At 36.5% G+C, this 24,370-nt stretch overlaps 1 protein-coding gene across 2 annotated transcripts in view; it reads right to left on the reverse strand.

The window, feature by feature from the left end:
* Positions 1 to 24,370, reverse strand: part of AP1G1 (adaptor related protein complex 1 subunit gamma 1) — a 77,172-nt gene that overhangs the window by 24,738 nt on the left and 28,064 nt on the right. The window contains exons 3-10 of one of the 2 annotated variants that reach the window (XM_045988493.1): positions 14,430 to 14,554; positions 8,283 to 8,424; positions 6,648 to 6,744; positions 5,402 to 5,478; positions 4,542 to 4,550; positions 2,125 to 2,220; positions 1,582 to 1,662; positions 1,282 to 1,380 (exon numbers count right to left, since the gene is read on the reverse strand). In XM_045988493.1, coding sequence (XP_045844449.1) covers positions 1,282 to 1,380; positions 1,582 to 1,662; positions 2,125 to 2,220; positions 4,542 to 4,550; positions 5,402 to 5,478; positions 6,648 to 6,744; positions 8,283 to 8,424; positions 14,430 to 14,554 — 726 coding nt within the window. The remainder of the gene's footprint in view (positions 1 to 1,281; positions 1,381 to 1,581; positions 1,663 to 2,124; positions 2,221 to 4,541; positions 4,551 to 5,401; positions 5,479 to 6,647; positions 6,745 to 8,282; positions 8,425 to 14,429; positions 14,555 to 24,370) is intronic. The other variant, XM_045988494.1, reaches the window with a different exon arrangement.

A 24,370-nucleotide genomic window follows, 5' to 3' on the forward strand; every position in this document is an offset into this window, starting at 1 on the left:
TCAGTGGAGCCTGCTTCCTCCTCTCTCTCTGCCTACTTGTGATCTCTGCCTGTCAAACACATAAATAAAATCTTTAAAAAAAAAAAAAAAAAGATTCTTGGATGGATACTAAAATGGGTGGGCAAAAAGTCCGAGAACAGGATGTTTGCAAAGTCTCAAAGTGTCTCCCTCAAACTATTTTTAGTTACAAAGGAAAAAATAACAATACAGTGGAGAGACACAACAGACACCACCTTAACCAAATGACCAAGGTTAATATCGCCAGTAACGAAACAAATAAATAGCATGTCTCTCCTGACAGGATACTGAGAAGGACACATAACTTCTGTGGTAGTCTTGCCAAAAAAGCATAACCTCAGTCTAATCATGAGAAAACTTCAGAGAGAGCCAAATTGAGGGACATTCTACAAAGTGACTGACCAGTACTCTTCAAAAGTGTCAAAGTCATGAAAGGCACAGAAAGATGGAGGAATTGCCTCAGACTGGAGGGCACTAAGGAGACATGACAATTAAATACAATGTGGAATTGAAGATCAGTTCCTCAAACAGAAAAATGGCAGAAGTAGAAAAATTGGTGGAAGCTGACTAAATTCTGTAATTCAGCATGATACCAATATTAACTCCTTAATTTTGATAATTATCTCTATTTATACATGATGTTAACATTAGGGGAAACTGAGTGAAAGCTCTGAACTATTTTTGCAACTTTTCTGTAAGTCTAAAATTATTGCCACACGTTTCAAAAAGTGGGAAAGAGAAGAAATACACATGCACAGACACATTTTCAGATTTCTCAAAAAATACATGACGAAAGGGTAACCATATTCCCCACTAGGAGAATGTGAAAGCTACAGGCAAACATTTCCCTCCCTACATACCTTTGGTACTGTTTTAGTTTTTTTAATTTAAGTGTTCATTTCTTAAAAAAAAAACAAACACACAAATATTTAAGAAAAACAAAGTAACTCAAATATGATGTCTTATTTGGAGTAATGAATACAATTCAAATCATGGCTCTAATAAAAGCTTATTTTGAAATATTTCCTTCACTCAACAGTATCTATATATCTAACTATTCCTGTGAGCTTCCAAACTTTATTGTAATCAATATTAAAAGCCTTCAATGGAGGGAATGATACTTCAGACCCCAAAACACAGCATTATACATTCCACATCACTTTCCTGAAGTTAATTTCCAAATGCAATTCATTTCTAAAGTACTCAGGCCTAAGTTATTTATTCTAATTGAAATGTTTAGGAAAAAGATTTAAAAAGACTTACTCGCAGTCCACTCTCTGACTTAATATCCATGATAGTCAAAACCGTTTCATAAAGAATAGCATTTCCTACATTTTTACTAGTCTCCGTATTTGTGGCAACCTGAAAAGTCACAAGTGGGCAGTACATTAGTGATAAAATAACAGTTTCAAAAAATATCCAGAGATAACAAGAGACAGTTTGTGAATGATTACAGCCACCAATGAGGAGACACAAATAAATACTGCTCCATCTAACTACCATCGTTCTACTCCCACTACACTAAAATGAAGATTTTATACAACACAGACTGAGTCTACTCACCTGTGCTAATATATCATTCATAGCTTCACTTGAGTCATCATCATTTCGTCCTAAAATTCTTAATAACCGCAAAATTCGTACCTAACATGAAAACATGATTAGTGTCAGCAAATTACGCCTGGCACAAAGGAACTTAGTTGGTATGAAACTCAAAAAACTTAAATGAAGTCTGAGATCTCATTAGAAATGGTCAAAATTCAAAGAGAAGAATTTTAAACATTATCTTTAGAGAAGTAGTAAATACTTCTAAGTCTGAATGAAGTAATTAGACAACCCACACTTCATCACTCCACAGCTAAAGGATACCACCACCTGCAAAGCTATAGTATATTGGTAAGTCAAGTCTCTATGCAATAGATATTACACAGTACAACTATAATTTTATTCTATTAATGCAGTATAGAACTGCCACTATTCACTTATTAATGTAATTTGTTTAATCAGTTAATTATCAAATTCCTACTGACATAAACTTAAGAGGAAAGAAACAATTTATTCCAAAGGTATTAAATTCATTTCTCCAAAATTTTCTTTCAACCTCACCTGCAAAAAGGGGTCACTGATACCAGAAACATCATGTTCTGGTGAATATCCCGACATGATGAGGTTCTTTAGAATACGAACTAATTGGGGCACAAGCTGCAGAGAAGAAAAATGTATCAAAAAACAGTGAACATCAAAGAATTTCTCATGAATAGGCGGGTAATTTGCCTAATTAAAAAGGGGTGCAAGGGTCTGAATCCAAGAAAATTCTACTGATACCATACGCTGGTATACTGCTGATGCTTGATAAACAGAGCTTAAGAGTACCTAGGCCAGGAACTCAAGACGGAATATGTATTTTATCTGAATTAAAAACAAATGACATTTTTACCCTAGAGTTATATATGCAAAGATACTACAAGTAACAGGATGTCAGAAAGCCTGTGGGAATCAAGTCAAACAGATGCCTACAGGGCACACTGCATTTCAACTTCTAGAGAACTTGACATATCTCAGTAACACAAACATGTTCGTTTTTTATTCATTCAAACATTTGAATATAAAACGTTATCACCAAAAAATACTGGTGATTTTATTAAAATTACAGTTTTAAGATATACTATCTCAAACAGAGAAAAAACTTAAGACAAGGCTAGATCTATTCTTTTCCAACCAACAACGGAATCCAAAAGCCTCCAACATTGACCAAGTAGAAAAGACACATTAAAAAAATTGTACTTTTCACCTTAAGAAGATAGCAAGGCCATGAATAATTTCCTTTCCCTATTCTTAACTCATAAGATACAATTTTAGGTAAAATTTTATTTCAGCACTTAATTATACACACTTTGTTGCCTACTTTGTCTCATCTTGTTAATGAAACTATATATTCCTTATGGTCAGAATTCCCCTCTTGCCCTTCATTTACTTTGTCCACCAGAGTCATAACACATAGTAAAGGCAATTTTATGGCTAAGCTGAACTTCAAAGTATTTTCTTTAAATGCTTCAAATGTTATCATTCATTTCATTCTGTTGATTAAGCACTTAATCTTAAACCCTGTTCCAAAATGTGCACCACAATGGGAACTTTTCTGGGCTCCAACTGAAAACTCAATTTAGCTACATAAACATCTCTAATCACCTAAAATTAAGAAAACAAGTGCCTAAAATGAAGCAAATGACATCTCTTTTGGAGGTGATCAAACAGCCCCAACCAATTTGCTGCAACTCAATGACTTTTTCTCACTGTGTTCTGGCTCTGTTCCTCCTTACGCCTCAACTTTAAAAGGGGATCAAGATCAAAACAAAGACCAAGAAATGCACTCACAACACTGAGGCCACTTTTCAATATGAGAATATAATCTGTATGAATTTAAAGAATTTTGGCTGTAACACTTCAGAATTAGGTGATTCATCAGCCATTTAAACAAAATTCTAACTTGGACAACTCTGAGATTAAAACAAACCTAAGTTACGGTGACCTGTAAATTCTAAACTGAATCCCCATTAAATCTGTCAACTGCGGACAGATTTATATTAGTGGGAAGAATAATATAAATTTGTAAACTGCTTTTAACATGTAATAAAGCCAGGATCACCTGGTTACCAAGCTCTGCACAAAAAGTGGCTCACCCTGCTTACTTCCCAATGGCTTCCTTTTTTGTACTACACATATCCCTAATTACTTGTTTAACCTGATTTCTTAGAGAAGTCTTTTTTCCTTGGGCTACTAAATTCACAAATTTTTTTTATTCACGGACACAAGACCAGCACACACGTAAAATTGCCCTGGGACAAAAAGCACAAATGCCTAAATGTTTAGCATACAAATTCTTGGAACCCAGCTTTATTCTTCAGACAAAAACGCAAGTCACTAAAACTATGACAAGACAAACAAGATAAGATGACAAAGGTAAACGCTGCAGCCATGAAAATCAGTTGATGCCCACCCACTCTGTCCCAAAATCCTTTCATATCCCAAACCATCCAGGAAAAAGTAAGTGCAGGTAAGGGAGAAATAAAAGCTCTAAGTCTGAACCGAGAGCTCAGAAGTACATACAGAGCTTTTTATAAAGTATGAGGTTACCCACACATGATTCTAAAATATCTACTTCAAAAAGAAGCAGTGTTTTGTGCCAAGGCTCCAAACTGATCTGGAATTGCCATCACCAAAGCCACCGGGAAACTGTTCAAAGTTTCTCAAGTGAATATGAAGAAAAGGCAGAAAAGGAGGCTTAGAATTCAGGAAAGGCTGCAACTGAAATCCAAGGCTGACTTTGGAGTGAGGAGTTTAAGTGACAAGACAAAAACTGGACTCAGGAGTTAGCCAAAAATGCTAAAACAAATAATTCATAGTATTAAGCACAGCTTCAGCATTAGTGTATTTTTTAAAAAGCTACATTTGTGGATGGATGCACAAAAGCTACTAAGGACCTAATGCCAGCATGCACCATCTAAAAGAGGGTTAATTCTTACCTTTTCATTCTAACATACAGCAGGATTCCAAATAGACAACAGGAACAAAACATACAAAGCAAGCATTAGGGACAGATACAGGCCTCATACTATTTTACAATAATTTAATCAAGACATGAACATCTAAGAAGAAGAAAAAAAAAACCAACCAAAAAAATAAGTGCTATTAGAGCCTCGTTAGATCTAAAATACAAAGTAAGCCCCATTTATCGAGGGATCAGCACCTTAAAAAGGAATTAAATGCACGTAACTACTCAAAGTACAGTTTTTCCCAGGCATCCTTACTACCATCTTCTAAAAGCCAGTGAAGAAAACAAAAATTTCCACTTTAGAATGCTGTAAGAAAGAGAGGGGGAACCTAAGAAAGCTAGACTTCAGTCACCAGAGTCAACAGTCTAAAATGAACAGAAGGTGACCCTGTGTTACATAAAAGTAATGTCGAACTTCACTGTAGTTTTCACCTTAAAAAAAAAATAAATTACCTGCCTTTAAAAACACACACCGCACCACCCACCCACCCCCACACACACGTGCACGCACACACAATTCCTGTTTGTAATTTGACCTCAAGTTACATTTCCTGACTTCAATGTGAAAACAGCAGATAAAGCACATGAGAGACCAGTAGGTGTGCCAACACTGAGAGACTTCTATTATGAAAGGGAAAACACTGTACTACTGCCAGTTCTTCTATGCCTAAATCTGGCTTCCAGCCCTACCACACAGCAGGGCTGGTCAAGTCCTTTATTCAGCTCCATAACTCCCTTTCAAAAGAAAATTCCTAAGTGAGGAAATCATGTACTCTTCAGGAAAATTGTTTTTCAATCAAGAAAGGTTTAGGCATACAGAATGGTACCTACCTTTCTGAAATGTGCAAGCATGTCTGGGCTTCGTTCACACATTTCTGTGAGGAGGACTACAGATGTGTGAAGGACACCTGAAAGATAAGAGCAAATAAAAACTAAAATGAGGCTATATATTATTCAACTCCACAGAATAGGGCTTTGAGTTCTGCAGGTCAATTCCAAAAAGATAGCTGCTACTTTTGTTTTTAATTTCCCAAAGAAGCTAAGCATTGAGGGGAATACAAAGGAAGTCTTAAATTGATGCCTGGTTAACTCAGTTAAATCAGAATATTTTAAACTATGTAACCAAGATAACTGCTAAAAAATGAAAACCAAGACATGTGTCTCTCCATCTGAGCCTAATCATAAGGAAATACTCACAGTCACTATAAGCTAGGTATCATCTGCCCTGTACTTATTAAAAAGCTGTTAGCTGAGATCTGATCATTCAAACAGCAAAAATCTTAAAAAAAAACTTTTAAATTTCCAGATAAAATGAATCAAAACTCCAAGGTAATTATGGATGACAAAGTAAATATACTTGTTCCAGAGTAAAAAGAATCTCACAATAGTTTCCACTAATAATAAGTAAGTACCTTACCACTCATTTGTCCAACAAGTTTACTTTGAGCCTTCTAGGCACAGGACTGAATTAATCAAATTAAATATACCTTACCATTTTTCTCTTAACATTTAGTAGGACAAATGAATTTTCTTCCCTCAGAACTTGTTTCACTGACTTCAAAATAAGAATAAAAGTATGGGAAAAAATAGCCATGTTCCATTTAGTTTCTCTCAAGTTTTATATAAATATATCTAAGTACCATTATAAATTCCTGTTACAAGTAACCTAAAGGATTTTCATAAATTTTACACTCCTACCACAAGGTAATAAATAATATATAATGTTTTTTTTTCCTAGGGTAAGATAGCTAGGAAATCAAAGTGTTTTAGATATGAAAATCAAGGCTAGAATCATTTGTACATTACACTGAGTATTAGTAACTTAACACAGTATTTTTAATACAGTAAAAGAGGACTGAAAATGAAAACCAAGTTTACTATGAAGGAATTAATCTCTAATTATAAAAACAGGATTTGAGAGAAGTGAGATTTGACCCATCAACCCTTCCTGGCAAAGTGTCTAAGCACAGCAAAAAGGTAAGTCCGCTGCACTCGAAGAGAAAGCCAAAACTCCCTGAAGCCCTTTCTCTTTCCTGCTTTCCCTCAGTACTTCACAAGCACATCCAAATCACATTACCATGGTTCTTTTCATTCAATAAATTTTTTGTTGCTGGTAAAAACATCTCCATAAGTTCAGGAACCTTCCTGATGACATGAACAGCACATAGTGCTGCCTATGAAGGAAAAGGAAAAAGATTTATTTCAACTAAGTCAGGGCAACCAGTCTTATCATTTAGTTCAAAAGCCTTATCATTTAGTTCACCTAATGAAAGAAGAAAGAACAAAGAAGTGAGACATCAGATTTATTATATATTAACTGGTCAGGACTTTCCAATTTATACTATTTCATTAATGAGACCTCTTAGCTCAGATGTCCCTTTGTTCATGTATTACTAAGTAAGTGGACAAAAACTTCCTAGACTAGACCACGGTTAACACGAATTTATCAAACAAATTAAATATAACTTCTGTGTTTTACAAAGTTAAAAATAAAGACTTCCATTTGTGATACTCATTCTTCTAAGATGACCAAAAGGTTTTATAAAAACACCATAAAATTTAAAGATACATTACTACTGTTAGTTTTAATAATACCTATTATCTTCCCCAATTCATTCTCTGCTGATATTAAGAAAATCATTTGATAATTAGCTAGTCTCTACTGAAGAAAAGATGGTCTTGGCTTGTTCACTGGGAAAAAAGGTACAAAGACTGACTTTGGTTACGCAGACCAAAAGTACCCATAAATACTATTTGCTGGAGTAAAATACCACAAACAAAATAGATATAGTAACAAGAAAAGATTTCAGCTAATTCTTCCCAAGTTATATTTGGGGGGAAAATGATTTTTTTTCTAATCCTCAGAAGTGTTTTATTTAATGAAATAATGTACTTTCTGAACAAGAGCAGCCCACTCATACTTTAAGAGAAAGCACTGACTTTGGTTCATAATCATCATCAACAGTCCATGATCCTAGAAAACAGCTTGGGCCTTGTCACACAATTAATGTGGCAGCACAGTGAATGACAACCAGGCAACAGTAACTGTTCGTGTCTCCTAAGTTCTACATTTTACACCCTTTGTTTATGAAGGTTACAAGGTTCAAGCACAATTTTAAAAAACATAAATGTTTATATCAACATATAAAAGCAAGTAAGAGAGTAAGATTATTGTCTTCCACTACTATTCCATTTAGACCAATTTATAAAGTATGTTCTAGATCATTCTCTAATAATTACGTAGGTCCCAATGGAACTGCACTTCCAGAGATTCAAAGACACTCATACAAAGACATGGGCACTAATTATGAGGACAAAAGTAAATTCTTAAAGTTCTGTTCATTATCACTCTATTTAATACTGTTTAGAATCTGGCAAATTAGGAAGTAATTAGGTATCTAGGATATCCAGTAACATTTGTTTGTTTATAAATCATTTCCTTGAAAAAAGGGGAATTAAGAGAAGAATTAAAGTGTTCACAATTACAACTGGAGTTAATTATTAATAAAAAAAAAAAAACCCGACCTCCAAAATTAGTATAAAGACAGATTTTGACTTACAAACACCTGATTCATATATAATCATTTAAAATATATCTACTGCCAAGAAAGATACGTTATACCATCATTAGAGCTCTCAAAAATAATTTGCCTCCCCAATTCCATAATAGTCCCTGATCCAAATGCAGACATTTGGTTTCATTAAAAGTTACCTTTTTTCTTAAGTAAGAATTGGAGGTTTTCAGGAGTTTCTCTACCTCTCCTGCAAGATCTCTGCACATCTCTGAAGAGCCCATACAGCCAAGGGTACAAAGTGCTAGCCCCTGTACATATTGCGTGCTATGATTAAGATCACTGCAAAAGAATGGAAAAAGGTAGAAATGAACATGCTTTTACTCGTGCTCCCCATACAGAAGCTTCACAATCTAATGAGGCAACTCTGAATGATTCACAATTTGTCCAGTAAGAAAAATAATTAATAAGATTATTTGTTGCAAAAATATGTTTACCTTATTACAAATTACCAATACAGTGAATTGACTTACAGTGCCTCCTACAGGCTTACAACTCCATGTTTCCAAATACCGAAGTAACAGAAATTCAGCAATACGTTATCTGCTGAAGACTAACCACTTCAGAAAATTCAGCAAACCAATGGAAGTGAATGCCAACAAAGACAGAAATGTGAAGCACAACTATATGTTTAGAAGATTTGGGGAGGTGCCTGGGTGGCTCAGTCAGTTAAGGGTCTGACTCTTCATTTCCCTCAGGTCATGATCTCAGGGTTGTGAAATCGAGCCCTGCACTGGGCTCCACACTGGGTGAGGAGCCCAATTAAGATTCTCCCTCTCTCCCTCCATTCCTCCTCCCCCTGCACGACACCCCCTTACTCCTCCACTTTCCCCCCACCCCACTCTGGCACATGCACATTCTATCTAAAGAATAAAAATTTAAAAAATTTAATATGCTCTACTATTAATTACTAAAAAAATGACAAGATATACATACATCAACCAAAACCTTAAAAAAAAAACAAAAACAAAAAGCAGTCCCTACTATTAGAGCGTTTAAGGTGACTTAAATGCCGCAAGAGAAATACTCTGAAACCTCTAACCTTATGGTATAATATTTACCTTGCTGTCATATTAATTTTTACATTTTTTTTAAAGATTTATTTATATGAAAGACAGACATAGCAAGAAAGGGAACACCAGCAGGGCAGTGGGACAGGGAGAAGCAGGCCTCCCACTGAGCAGGAAGCTCGACGCCCTGGGATCATAACCAGAGCTGAAGGCAGACACTTAAAACTTAACAATCCAGATGCCCTAATTTTTACATTTTTATGTATTCAAAAGAGGAAAAAAATAGTAACTAGAAAAATTAGCTAATTAAACAACCTTTAAACAAACTAAACTAGGTATTTACGGTGAGGCCCAGTATTTGGTGATACAGACATACAAAATCCTATCTCTAATAGACATTGATTACTCTACAAAATTATTTACAAGCCAGCCAGGAAGTATACCTTCAGAAAAAGCTGAAATACTAAAAAGCTTGAACTAGTAAATTCATCTATATATTATAATCAACTTCTACTATTTAGAAGCTGAATTACTATATGAGTTATGCTACTTCTACCCACTTTAAAAGCATTTTAATATTCTTTAGTTGGTGGTTCTCAAGGATTTCAGTGGTTAATGGATCTCTGGAAGGCCCCAAGACTGTTTCACGGGGTCCAGGACAGCCAAACTATTTTCACAATACTAACTCGTTATTTGCCAACTATACTGACATTTGCACTTGATGCAAAAGCAGTGGTGGAGAAAATTACTGGCAGAGTAGTGGCACCAAACTGTACTAGTGGTCACTATATTCACTGCCACACACAGACAGACGAAGGAAGGAGGGAAAGAAGGAAGGAAGGAAGGAAGGGTGGATGGAAGGGAGGGAAGATGGAAGGGAGGGAAGGAGGGAGGGAAAGAATGAGTCTGTTTCACTTAAGACTGCCTGTGACAAAGCAGTAAAGAAGCTCAGTTTTACTCAATCTTGACTCAAATGCATATTGTTTAATATCGTGTGAGGAAATATAAGTATTCATAAAGAATTTCTGCATACCCAAGTGTCAATCTCAGAGAAAAGCACCTGTGCGCTTGCAAGCTAAACTATGAACTTTTTTTTTTTAAGACTTCTGTTCTTATTTATTTGAGATAAGAAAGAGCACGAGCAGGAGGGACAGAGGGAGAGGGAGAAGCAGGCTCCCAACTGAGCAGGGAACCCAATGTGGGGCCCCATCCCAGAACCCTGGGATCATGACCTAAGCCAAAGGCAGATGCTTAGCTGACTGAGCCACCCAGGTGCCCCTAACTATGAACTTTTCAAATATATACAATATTTATTTGAAAAATAACTGACAAACATAATTATTAAGATTTGGGTATGTAGCTGACATCTTCTGGAAAAGAAGCCCAGTTGGTCTATCAAGAGCAACAACTGACAATACTTGTTGCCAATGATAAAATCCAAGCTTTGAAGTGAGAGTTAGAATTTTGGATAATATGTATTGCCATGATGAACTTCATAGTCTACCAATACTTTAACTCAGCCAATTTTCTCCAAGTGACTTAGGCATGGTGTTACAAATGCATACATGAGTAAAAGATTCCAAATGCAAGAGGACCAATGGGTTTAATGTAACAAAGTACCAAACTTCATTAATATGGTTTCAAATTCCACCTTGCAACTAATCCTTAAAAAACTACAATTTATGGAGTTTTGGTATAGTATCAAAGAAGAATATCCAGTTATCTGAAAAGGCTATAAAGTCCTCTTCCTTTTTCTAACTATCCAACTATCTGTGAAAGGCCGGATATTCTTCATATACTTCAATCAAAACAACACAAGAAATTCAATGTAGAAACAAGTATGACATCTGGCTGTCTTCCATTAGACCAATGTTTAAAGATTAAAAAAATATATGAAATAATGTTATTTTTCTCATTTGAATTGTTTTTATTTTGGAAAATAATTTTTCATTAAAAATGTTATTTATGTTTAAGTCTTTTTTTTCCTTTTTTTTAAGGATTTTATTTATCTGACAGAGAGATAGAGAGAGCATGCACTAGCAGGCAGAGCAACAGGCAAAGCAGGAGGCAGAGGGAGAGGGAGGGCTCAGTGGGTTAAAGCCTCTGCCTTCGGCTCGGGTCGTGATCCCGGGGTCCTGGGATCGAGCCCCGCGTCAGGCTCTCTGCTCCACAGGGAGCCTGCTTCCTCCTCTCTCTCTGCCTGCCTCTCTGCCTAGTTGTGATTTCTCTCTGTCAAATAAATAAAATATTAAAAAAAAAATGTTATTTATGTTAACATGTAAGGGGTTCATTACTGGTAATTTTCAATGAAATAATAAATGGTTTTAACCTTCCCTGAGTAAAGAAAGTAAAGCATAAATTAGCCATGTTTGCTACTTTTTAGCAATTTGAATATTTAAGATAAAAGTGACTGATAAGGGACACCTGAGTGGCTCAGTCAGTTAAGTGTCCAATTCTTGATTTTGACTCAGGTCATAATCTCAGGATTGTGATAAAGCCCTGAGTCAAGCTCCAAGCTGGACATGGAGACTGTTTAAGATTCTCTCTCCAGAGCACGTGGGTGGCTCAGTGGGTTAAGTGGCTCCCTTTAGGTCGGATCATGATCCAAGCGTCCTGGGATCAAGCCCTACTTTGAGCTCCTTGCTCAGTGGGGAGTATGCTTCTCCCTCTGCCTGCTATTCTCCCTGCTTGTGTTGTCAAATAAAGAAACAAAATCTTAAAAATAAATAAATAAGAGTCTCTCTCTCTCTCCCCCCCTCTGCCCCACCCCCTGCTTGCCCTCTCTTTCTCTCTCCCAAAAAAGTTTTTTTTTTTTTCCTGGTAAAAATAATGTTTAAGTCTTTTTTTTCCTTTTTTTAAGGATTTTATTTATTTATCTGACAGAGAGATAGAGCATGCACTAGCAGACAGAGCAACAGGCAAAGCAGGAGGCAGAGGGAGAGGGAGAAGCAGGCCCCCAGCTGAGCAGGGAGCTTGATCTGGGGCTCGATTCCAGGACCCTGGGATCATGACCTGAGCTGAAGGCAGACACTTAACTGAGTGAGCCACCCACACACCCCAATAATATTTAAGTCTTAACTATGACTTTCCCATTTAGGCTCCCAGTTTCCAAGAACATTTAGCTGACTTTTCATTCATTTTTCAATGATCAATAATATCTTAAAATATCATACCCAATTTTTAAAGATTCCAGGATCTTCAATTGCTTAGAGCTTTTCTAGGCCAATGAACAATAAGGGAAACATTCTTTTTTTTTTTTTTTTAAGATTTTATGTATTGTCAGAGAGAGAGCACAAGCAGGGAGAACGACAGGCAGAGTGAGAAGCAGGCTCCTGGCTGAGCAAGAAGCCCAATGTGGGACTCAATTCCAGGACCCTGGGATCATGACCCAAGCCGAAGGCAGCCGCTTAACCAGACATCCGGAAAATATTCATTATTAAACATAAAAACCACTGGCACACAATGATGCCCCATAATAAAAACCAAAAGCAAAACAAACAAAAACCAAAAAACCTCACAAAACAAACCAACCCATTCATTAACAAATATTTTTGAAAAACAAAACTAAATGACCCAAAGTCCTTTAACTTGAGCTTTGACTAAGGGGCCAGATCAATTCCCAACTACTAGTTCTCTTTCAAAAAGTTCACCTGAGGCCTGGTTAGGTCTCATTAAAATTCAAAACAAAGATTTCTTCCTTGCCTATGTGCCTCATTCTTCAATTTTTTATCAAGCTATAAACCTACACTTGAGTTTGGTATTAACTCTTTAATATGAACTTGCTGCTAGGCAGAACTGCCAAATCATCAGCATGTGACTGAAGGCTTAAGTAATAAGGGCAACAGAGCATGCAAGAACCAAAATTAAAGAAACTCTCAGAGGCCTAGCCAGAGTAAAGTTATAAAAGAGTCATGCTGAACATGAAGACTGTAACCTCTGTAACACCAAGGATCTCTGCAAATTGTTTTCACTCTCCCTCCCCAGAACTTGTAACAGCTCCTGGCACGCAGCAGGTATACAACAAGTTTTATTTGTTGAATACATGAATCAACTTCGTATTTTCATTAGTATTTATTTCAAGACCCAAAATTAAGATTCCCCAAAAATTAAGTTCACAGACTCAATGTATTTACATGACACCCTCTATATTTACAAGCAAATCGTAATTCTCATTTTGGGATTTTCCATTATCCACTGGGAAATTTTAAAATAGAACATTATTGACCACATTAAAGTGTAAGAGTTCAATAACTATAAATGTGATTACCTATATAGCCCCTGCTTCTACTTTCTGTCAAACAAATACTACAAATGAAAAAGAAATCTACAAAAGGAGATTAAACTAATAGACACACCAAAACCAAACTAAAACAAACCAAAAAGTACCTTTAACCAATAAGGCCACCAGAACTTCCACAACTTTTGAATAAACATTTGATGTAAGAAGGATGCTGGGAAAAATTGCTAATTCCCTTGCTCAGCTACTCTAATTCCTCCATATAGAAAGCATTCCTCAGTTTGTAAGTTAAACAAACATGACTGGACTAGTAAAGCACCCATTAGAGGAAAAAAAAGACACACAAAAATTCACAAGCCTAAGTAAAATTTCATGCAAGTAAAATCTTGAATTAGACCACTAACAAGCAAGACCTCTTCTTTTACCTTTAAATGGTATTTACTCAGAACATACACTGGTAATTCTTTAATAAATGTAAAATTTCATTACTCATGGTATTCAAGGTCCTGGAAATACAAGAAATCTCTGATTTACCAATGCTTTTTCTATTCTTTGTAGGCCCAAATTCTTGTCTCATTGCTAAACTGTGGTCCTATGCGTGAAGATGTACAGCAATGCTGTACATTTAATTACCCCCTACAGGGGCGCCTGGGTGGCTCAGTCAGTTAAGTGACCAGCTCTGGATTTTGGCTCCAGTCATGATTGTGGGGTCATAGGATGGAGCCCTGGATCAGGCTCTGCACTCAGTGCAAAATCTGCTTGAGATTCTCTCCTTCTCCCTTCCTCCCCTGCTTCCGTGTGCTTTCACACACTCTCTCTTTCTCTCTCTCAAATAAATAAATAAAATCTTAAAAGATAATAATAAATATTGCCCTACAGAAGTTTTAATCCTTTGTTTACCCTCTTTACATACAAACTATAAGAGCAATTCAAATATATTCTAGGTAGTAAATAAAGTCAATAAATAGAAGCTCTAAATGTCACATTGTAAGAAAACTTTAAAAGCACAAAGTAGTTATTAAAAGAAGGAAAAGACTTACTTCTTGATACAGTTTGTCATGAGAAGATGGACATCTTGTCTTTCATCTAACAGCAGCATTGCCCCTAAATAGCCAATGCGTTTGTCTGTGAACTTTTGAGAGGCGATAAGCTTGAGGCACTCCAACTGCAAATTTTTAAAAAAAAAAGAAAAGAAATTAAGGAATTGCTACCACAGTCAGGAAAGCAATGTTTTTAACCCAGAGTCAGTGGATGGCTGAAATAAGTAGATATCAAATTGCCTAAGATCTTGAGATATCCTGATGATAGGACACCAAGTTCTGGAATAGATCATCTAGGCAAGGTCCTATTATATAAGTTATCCAAATAATCTGTGAGGTTTACCTTACTTCCACAGATTGAAGTAAGTAATTATTAGTAAAGTATTAGAATAAAATATTAATAAACCCAATTCTTAATTTAATCCCCGGCTGTACTAAATGAGCACCTAACTTATGGGTACATTTATGGTCTTTTCTATTTTGAATATCAAAAAACTCAGTAACTGGAAATACATCAAAGTGCCAAACTATCTTAAACATCAGGAATATACAACTGAAAAAGAGACAACAACTAACCTTAATATAATGTGGGAAGTGCTACATTTAGGGCTTGAACCAAGGAGAAGGCAGAAGTAAGAGTTTAGCATATGAGGAATAAAAATACAGAGGGGAAAAAAAAAAAGGCCAGAGGAAATTTCAGGAGTGGAATAAACCTAAAATGTTTTATATCACCTTTGCTTTATGTAATTTATAAAAATTCTCAGAGCTTAAGACTCTTTGTAGTTAAACAGACTGTCCCGCTACTTGGCCTTTCTTGAATATCACAATCATTTTGATATACCTTATCATTCCACCTTCACTAACATGCAAAAGGCCAAACATCTCCTCTATAGTGATGGTTTTCAAAGGGTGTACCTAAGTTAGACACTCCAAAATTCCAAAAGGAGTTTTGCAAACTATGTTCCCATTTAGAATCACTGTATCCCAAGGAAAGTGGCTCAAATGCAGATCTGTACACAACAGTCTAAAATCATGAGACTATTCCCATCTGAATTTGCCTGTAAGTTCAAAAGTGAAATTGAGGAAAATAAAAGCATTTGCAAATAAAACTGTTTCAAGCTACTTAAAAACTGCTTTCTTGATACATCTGCATTAAAAACACCTCAAGTGGGGCACCTGGGTGGCTCAGCAGGTTAAAGCCTCTGCCTTCAGCTCAGGTCATGATCCCAGGGTCCTGGGATCGAGCCCCGCATCGGGCTCTCTGCTTAGCTGGGAGCCTGCTTCCTCCTCTCTCTCTCTCTCTCTCTGCCTGCCACTCTGCCTACTTGTAATCTCTATCTGTCAAATAAATAAATCTTTAAAAAAAAAAAAAAAACACCTCAAGTTAGCAGAATGACTATACTATCATGAACAAATCAAATCCTCCAAGAATAACCAGGATCCAAAAGGGAAACTGAAATGCCTCTGAAACTGACAGATTATATAACAACCCTTCCCTTCCTTCTATGCATTCAATTTAAATTTTAAAAAAGTTTCTGAAATAAAAAATGAATAAAGTCATTTTCACAATCTCAGCAGGAAAATTACTGCTGAGGTGAATGAAAAGAACAGGAGCTAAAATATTATCAGAAAATCTTACTCTTTCAAACAGAAGGATTTTTAACCTTCCCATTTAATAATCCTAAAAATGAATATTTAAGCAGTGGAAAAAAAGAGTTCTAAGAGTTTAGTCTTAGAGTTTCTGTCTAAAAGACTGAAATTTTTAATCATCCTTATTGAATCGTGCCTTTAACAAATACCAGGCATTATGCAAATAAACTATCCAAAAATGTTATTAAGATGAACTAATGAAGAAGACAGATTTACTCTTAGGCATTAATATGACTGTGTATTTTTTAGGCCAAGTTTTAAGATAGTCACACTAAAAGTCATCAATGACTAGAGAGTACAACTTGTTGCTCTTTGTGACACTTGTTTAAAACTTACCTAAAAATGAAGAAAAAAACTACAACGTAAAGGGACAAACACTAAATTAATTCTTTTTAACATTCCCCATTGGTACAGTGACTTTGCTTCAAGAATACACATTTGTTTTACAAAGGTGGCAAATTTTGAGAGGAAAATCCAAGATTAAAGACTGGAAATGGCATTTGAAAAACATCCTCCACTGAAGGATTAATTCTCATCATCCTCTACACTTTGGTGTTAATGGCCAGCAATAGTGCTAAGAAAGCACTGTGTTTCATCTTTAAGAATATTATCAAAATTTTCAGATATGGAAGAAGAAAAAAGATGGAGGGATAGACAATGGGGTTTTGGGGGAAATACTAGGGGAAGGCATCCATTTTTGAGCAGCAACCACTAAATAGGCAACTCTAGTGTGAGTTACAGAAGAAAAATGGTAAAATCGATTAAATGTTTTTGCCCCTTAGGTAACAACCTCAAATTTAGTACTACTCCATCTCACTTAAAGCTACTTGAAAATCCCACCTGAAACACTGCTAACCTACAAATCTAACATATGCTTTAAGACCACAGAAAACAGTTAGCTTTAATATTCACACAACGACAGAGATAAAAAAATAACTTTTGATTTTACTCCAAACTCCCTGAGCAAAGTAAAAAAACAAATGACAAATGTGGAAAAAATATTTCCAACCTGTTTCATAGACACGAAATCCTATATAACAGGATCTTACAAATTGATTTTCAAAAAGACCAACAACTAAAAAAAAAAAAACAAAAAGACCAACAGCTCAATATAATAATGGACAAAGAATATGGACAGTTCAAAGAAAACAAAAATAATTCAAACACAGGAAATGGAGTTCAACCTCCTCATAAAACAAATGCAAACCCAAGTAGGTAAATTTACTTAAAACAAATCACTGTACCGTACACTTGAAAAGGGTGAATTATAAGATATGCAAAATATGTCTCAGTGAAGTTACTGGAAGAGAAAAAGAAATGCAAATGGAAACCACAGTGAGACAGTTTTTTAACCTCTTACATTAGCAAAGTTAGACTGTCATTATGGAGTGAGGACATTAGTGATTGGCTATAAAATGGCACAAGCTGTAGCCAGAAAGATCTGGCCTATCTAAAATACAAATACACATAACCTTTGACTCAATAATTCCACTTTTAGGAACTTACACTACCTTTACATTTCATATACGTGTAAAATAATGGTGATTATTCAATTGTAGCACTACTTTAAGCAGTAAGACTGGAGGGGCACCTGGCTGGCTTAGTTGATGACAGCATGTGACTCTTCATCTCAGGATCCTGAGTTTGAGCTTCACAATGGGTGTGGAGCTTACATAAAATTAAATAAACAAACAGTAAGACTGGAAATAAGTGTCCATTAATAAGGCATCAGTGTAAATAAATTATGATCCATAAATATCATGGAATATGGGCACCTGAGTGGCTCAGCTGGTTAAGTGTTGCCTTCGGCTCAGGTCATGGGATCAAGCCCCACACTGGGCTCCTAGCTCTGCAGGGAATCTGGTTTGTCCCTGTCTGTCTGCCCCTCCCCCCGTTTGTGCTCACACTTGCACTCTCCTCCCCCCCCCCAAATAAACAGAAACTTAAGGAAAAAAAAAAGTATCATGGACTACTATGCTAGATACATTACCATGAGTATGTCAAAGAAGCTGGCAAAAAGAATGAGTATGTCAAAAAAGCTGGAAAAAAGAATGACATGGGCTAATCTTCAAGGCAGATTAATAAGTAGACAGTGCACACATGTATTTTACAGTGGAGTAGGCATTTCCATTGCCTGGAGATGTATTAAGTATCTCTGGAAGGATAGACACAGACAGTTGCCTATAAAAAGGAAACTAAGCAGGGACGCCTCATAGGCTCAGCCAGTTAAGCCTCTGCCTTCTGCTCAGGTCATGATCTTGGGGTCCTGGAATCCAGCCCTGCATCCATCCATCCAGCTCCCTGCTTCGCGGGAGGCCTGCTTTTCCCTCTCCCCTTGCAGCTACCCCTGCTTGTGCTTTCTCGCTCACACTCTCCTTCTCTCTCAAATAAATACATAAAATCTTAAAAACAAAACAAAACAGGAAACTAAGTGTCTGAAAGTGAACAGAAAGCAGGGTTTTCATCATATATTCTTTTCTATCTTTTAAATTTTGCATTAATGAACTGTCATTATCTATTCCAAAGATAAATAATATTGGACTAGAAGGAAAAAGTTTAAAACTGCAGGATAAAGGGAACTTATATCTAATTTGTGGTTATAGGAGAAGAATAAATGAAACAAGATGGGATTGGGAGGGAGACAAACCATAAGTGACTCTTAATCTCACAAAACAAACTGAGGGTTGCTGGGGGGAGGGGGGGTTTGGAGAGGGGGAGTGGGGTTATGGACATTGGGGAGGGTTATGTGCTATGGTGAGTGCTGTGAAGTGTGTAAACCTGGCAATTCACAGACCTGTACCCCTGGGGATAAAAATACATTATATGTTTATAAAAAATAATAATAATAATAAAAAGCAAAAAAAAAGTTAATATAATAATACAATTAAAAAGGAGGGGAAAAAAAACCTAGGGCAATTACTCCCTCTCCCAAACTGAGTAACATGTAATTTCAAAAATTAACAAAAAAGCATTAGAGTCTTAAAATAGTTTTATGAAAAGACTGAGAATTTAAGACCAAAGATCTTATGAAAATACAACTCAGTAAATGGGAACAATCAGCCTTTTTAAAATAACTTAACTTCCTAATGAACGATTATTGTGCATACCTGTAATGCTGTAAGAGCTTACAAAGTTATGTCCATTCCTTATCTCTAATGCCCACAATGGCTATGTTTTCTTCTGCTGGCAGTTATTCTGCATTTTTCACTATCAGCTTCTTCCTTGTCAACAACTCTTATAACTGACTTTTCAACAGCAACCTCCTCGCTCTCCCTGTTATCTTCCATTCCAAAGGTCTGACTGCAATAATTTTTAGCTGTTCACTGATTTTCTTTATATTTACGTTCCAGTTCTTTTTAAGCTGTGATTTTTCTTCAACTTTATAAACTCCTGCTGTATAAAAACCAATGAGCTAGACATTCTCACTGATACCCAGTTAGAAGGGCACACAAAAGGAAACCAATTTTTGGATATATATCACAAGTATGATACATACATATACATCGTAGGATATATATCTATTATATACACACTGTGACAATCATGCACAAGCTACTATGCAAACAAGTTAGGAAGGGCACTCATTCAAGGTGAGAAACAGTAAGAAAACATCAGAGAAAGATTCCTATCCCTTTATATAACACAGTGGAATAGAAAGACACTATTTGACCTAAAAGCCCTAATCCTGGTTCTAGCTTAAGAGACCTAAGCAAGTTACTTCAACAACCTGGGCTTCAGTCTCCTCTTCACTAAGATAACTGGGTCACATCATGAAAGACAACCCTAACGCTGCCCTCCACTCTTTACTTTCAAGGCAAATACAGTAGTCACTAATTCTTTACAGCTGACCCTTGAAGTGGCCTAAGAATTTTTCTCAGCAGAAACATTCCAGGCAGCCATTAGCAAGCCTAGAGAGTGAAGTTCCAGCTCCCTTTGTAATAAATATAATGCCTTAAGGAAGTGGTTTCCAAACTTGACTGATCAAAATCAACTGGAAGAGTTTTGATGACTTAGGTCATCCCCAAAATATCCTGATGGAGTAGGTTTCAGGTAAAGACTGTTTTCATAAACATTTTCTGACTCAATATTCCATTTTTTTCTGAATTTCAAAGCAATTTTTTTAAAGAAAGGTTTTTGGCCTTTTTACATTGTTCTAAAGCAAGTACAAATATTGCCCTTTATCAACATTTAATCTGGTTGCCCTTAAAAAAAAAAATCTACACTGGGGCGCCTGGGTGGCTCAGTGGGTTAAGCCTCTGCCTTTGGCTCAGATCATGATGCCAGGGTCCTGGGATCAAGCCCCGCATCGGGCTCTCTGCTCGGCAGGGAGCCTGCTTCCCCCTCTCTCTCTGCCTGCCTCTCTGCCTACTTGTGATCTCTCTGTTAAATAAATAAATAAAATCTTCAAAAAAAAAAAATCTACACCTATTTTTGTTAGCTTCCAGAACAATTTCCCACAAGGTCAAATGCATATATACATTTGCTTTTAAATTTAACATCTAAGCTTTATGATGTGAACAATCACCTTGATGAAAATTTGCAACTATACATTAATGGAACTGCAACTGATTGGTTAACTTTTAAAAAATTACCTTTATTTCTATTTAATATTCAGAAATAACTTTCTAGCTTATACACACAGCACGCACATACACACACACGAAGAATAAGCTTGTAACTGCTTTACCACTATGTTGTCTGACAACATAAAAATCTCTATGAGACCAGGTTGTTTTTTCATTCTTTTGGCAAAGGGGAAAAACAAACACAAAATACTTAACATTGCTACTGCATCCCATTTCTCCTCTTGAGAAAAATTATGAAATTATGAAATATTTCACTCAAAAATACACAAAAATCATGCAGTACTCATTGAGCCACCAGCCAGCCTTAGCAGATCTTAACATTTTACCCTACTCACTTTATTTTACAATTTTTAGTATCACAAATTCAACTGAAGCCCTCTGCATACTCTGACTTGGTCCCATTTCCCTTCTCTCCATCCTAGGAGTAACCAGAACTCAAAATTGTTGCTCATCATTGCCATGCCGCATGTCTTTACTACATATGTTGACAATTATTATTATTTTTTAAAGATTTTATTTATTTATTTGACAGAGAGAGATCACAAGTAGACAGAGAGGCAGGCAGAGAGAGAGAGAGGAAAGCAGGCTCCCTGCTGAGCAGAAAGACCAATGCGGGACTCGATCCCAGGACCCTGAGATCATGACCTGAGCCGAAGACAGCGGCTTAACCCACTGAGACACCCAGGCGCCCGAGACAATTATTTTTTAATGTCTTAAGCTCTCCTAAGTATCATACCGTATCCCTGCTCTTTTCATTCAACATCTTTGAGTGTTACTCATATTCAGATAAGAAATTGTAATTCAGTTATATTCACTGCTAATATACTATCCCACTTGAGAATATACCACAACTTACCAATTCTGTGGACACAAAGATTATTCCCAATGTTTTCATATCAGAAACAATGCTACAATGAACTCTTATGAATGTCCCTTGTTAAATGGACAAGATTCTTGATCAGATTCAGGTTTTTCAGTTTTTATTTTGTTTTGACTTAGCAAATACACTTCATAGGTGGTGGTATGAGCTTTCATCAAGAAGCATACAATTATTTCTGGTGGTTGTCTCTCTTTTGTGACATTAGTATCAATGATGATCACCAGGAATTACAAAATATTCTAATTCTTTTATTCTTTCTTCATTTATTGGTTGGGCTTTTCCTCTAAGGAGCGATTTTTCTATACGTACCCTTGGGTTACCAAGAGTTCCTTTGGAAGGAACTTACCAATAATTCCTTCAGAAGGAACTACTGGTAGAAAAGGCAGGATAGGGGCACCTGGATGACTCAGTGGGTTAAGCTTCTGCCTTCAGCTCGGGTCAGGATCTCAGGTTGCTGGGATCAGGCCCTGCCTAGGATTCTCTGCTCAGAGGGGAACCTGCTTCCCCCTCTCTCTCTGCCTGCCTCTCTGCCTGCTTGTGAACTCTCTGTCAAATAAATAAATAAAATCTCAAAAAGAAAAAAGGTAGGATAAATGTTTCTTTCCTTTTATTTACCAATTTTCAAAATGAGACCCTAGTATGCTCCAAAGATGACCAATGAAGTTTTAAAAAATTTGTTTAATACTTATAAACTCACTGGGGCCCCTGGGTGGCACAATCGGTTAGGCATCCAACTCTTGATTTCGGCTCAGGTCATGATCTCAGCATCGTGAGACTGAGCCCCATGTCAGGCTCCTCGCTCAGGGCAGAGTCTACTTGAGATTCTCTCTTTCCCTCTTCTTCTGCCCCCTCCCTGCTCACTTGTGTGCGCGCAACTCTCTCTCTCAAATAAAAACTTAGGATAAAAAAAAATTATGAACTCACTGATATAAACTTACTTGATATATTCAATTATAATTATTCGTATTAATGCTCAAATTTTCTTATTTGGGGGCACAACAAAAAGCTACTTCTGGTGGCTAAACCTTTTACCATGACCTCTGTAGTTTTTGTTTTTTGGCACAGTAAGAGTTCAGGCTTATTTTGGCCACAATCTGGGCTTAACAGTGCTCAAGACAAAGACACCTACTATCACCATCCAATTACAGGTACAGTGTAGTATAGAAAAAGAAAAAAAATGACTAAGGATAGCAAGTCAGGGAATTGCCAATGCTTACAGACAACAGTACTGATTATATGGAAGCAATGGAGTCTACAGGGACTCCCAGAACCAAAGGCAATAATGTTGCTAAGGAGATAAATATGCAAAAATGAACTATATTTCTGTATATCTAAATCCTAATTATTAAAGTTTTAAGAGTGTTATTTGCAATAGGAAGAAGAGCTCCAAGGAACCCACAAATTTCACCAAAGGTTTGTACGACTTTATAGAGAACACTGGAAAAACTTTAAAGAACATAAGGAAGTGAAGTGCTACACTATACTGATGGAAGGGAAGACTACTATGGACCGATAACTGAGTACAGCAGGCCAGGCTGGGACGGGAAAGAAATAGACAACGCAAGCCCAGCCTGGAAAAGGTCACCAGCCTACAAATGCCATGGCAAAATGTGGATCCAGTGATATCAAATCCTACTGATTTTCTGAGAAACTAGAAATCCAGATATCCATGAGAAGTTCCTTGATTTTTATGTCAGCAGCAAATTAAAAAATTTAACATACTGTGCAAAACAAAACACATCTGTGGAAGAATCTGGCCCCCAAGCCACTATTTTTTACCCCTGCAATCTACCCACTTTTTTAGATACTCAACTTTACTTCTGGGTCATGTTTAAGCCAGACACATGAAAGGTTACAAACCCTACAGGAGATTTTATCATGGCTTTTGTTGTAAAAATACTGAGTTACAGTGTTTTACATTACCTAAGAGACTCCTAGATTAAAAACCCACATAAGAAAATGTATTTTAAGGGTGCCTGGCTGGTTCGGTTGGAAAAGCATGAAAATCCTGATCTTGGGGTTGTGAATTTGAGCCCCACACTAGGTGTAGAGATTACATAATACATAAATAAATGAAAACCTATTTTAGAATTCAGTGATTTTCTTAAAAAAAAAAATTTGCTGTTCTTGAGGAAATGGTAAAGTCAGTAATATTTTTTTATATACAAAACAGAAACATTTAATATTTACTCATCTAATTTGTTAATCTTCATTATAACCCCATAGAGTAGTATGAAGATTGTTCCCATTTTATGGATGAGGAAACTGAGAAAAGAAAGGTTAAGGATCCAGACACGCCTGGGTCACTCGGTCGGTTAAGTGTCTACCTTCGGCTTAGGTCACGATCCTAGGCACCTAGGACCAAGTCCTGCATGGGGCTCCTTGCTCAGCTGAGAGTGGGAGCCTGCTTCTCCCTCTACCTTCAGCTCCCCCGCTTGTGCACTCCCTCCCTCCCCTTTCTCTCTGACAAATAAATAAATAAAATCTTAAAAGGGCGGGGGGTTAAGGATCTTGCTCAAAATCACAGATAGTAAAGTAAGAAAGCCAGAATACACATCTAGGAATCCTGGTTCCTGTAGTCATCCTCTTAAACTCTGGTTGTAACAACCACATAACTGAATTCTTTTTCTTGGCTTACCTGCCTCACCAACAGCAAGTACAGTGACTTTGGGTTCTGAATTCTTCCTTCTCTCAACTCTTATTTTCTACTATCCTTTTTTTTTTTAAACAGATGTTGGTAATGAATGTCACCTCAAATCCTCTGTACAGTAAGTCAGGGCTAAAATAATTAGTTAATACATTTATTTACAGATTTAAACATATCC

Source organism: Meles meles, chromosome 19, assembly GCF_922984935.1.
Source record: "Meles meles chromosome 19, mMelMel3.1 paternal haplotype, whole genome shotgun sequence".
Taxonomy (NCBI): domain Eukaryota; kingdom Metazoa; phylum Chordata; class Mammalia; order Carnivora; family Mustelidae; genus Meles; species Meles meles.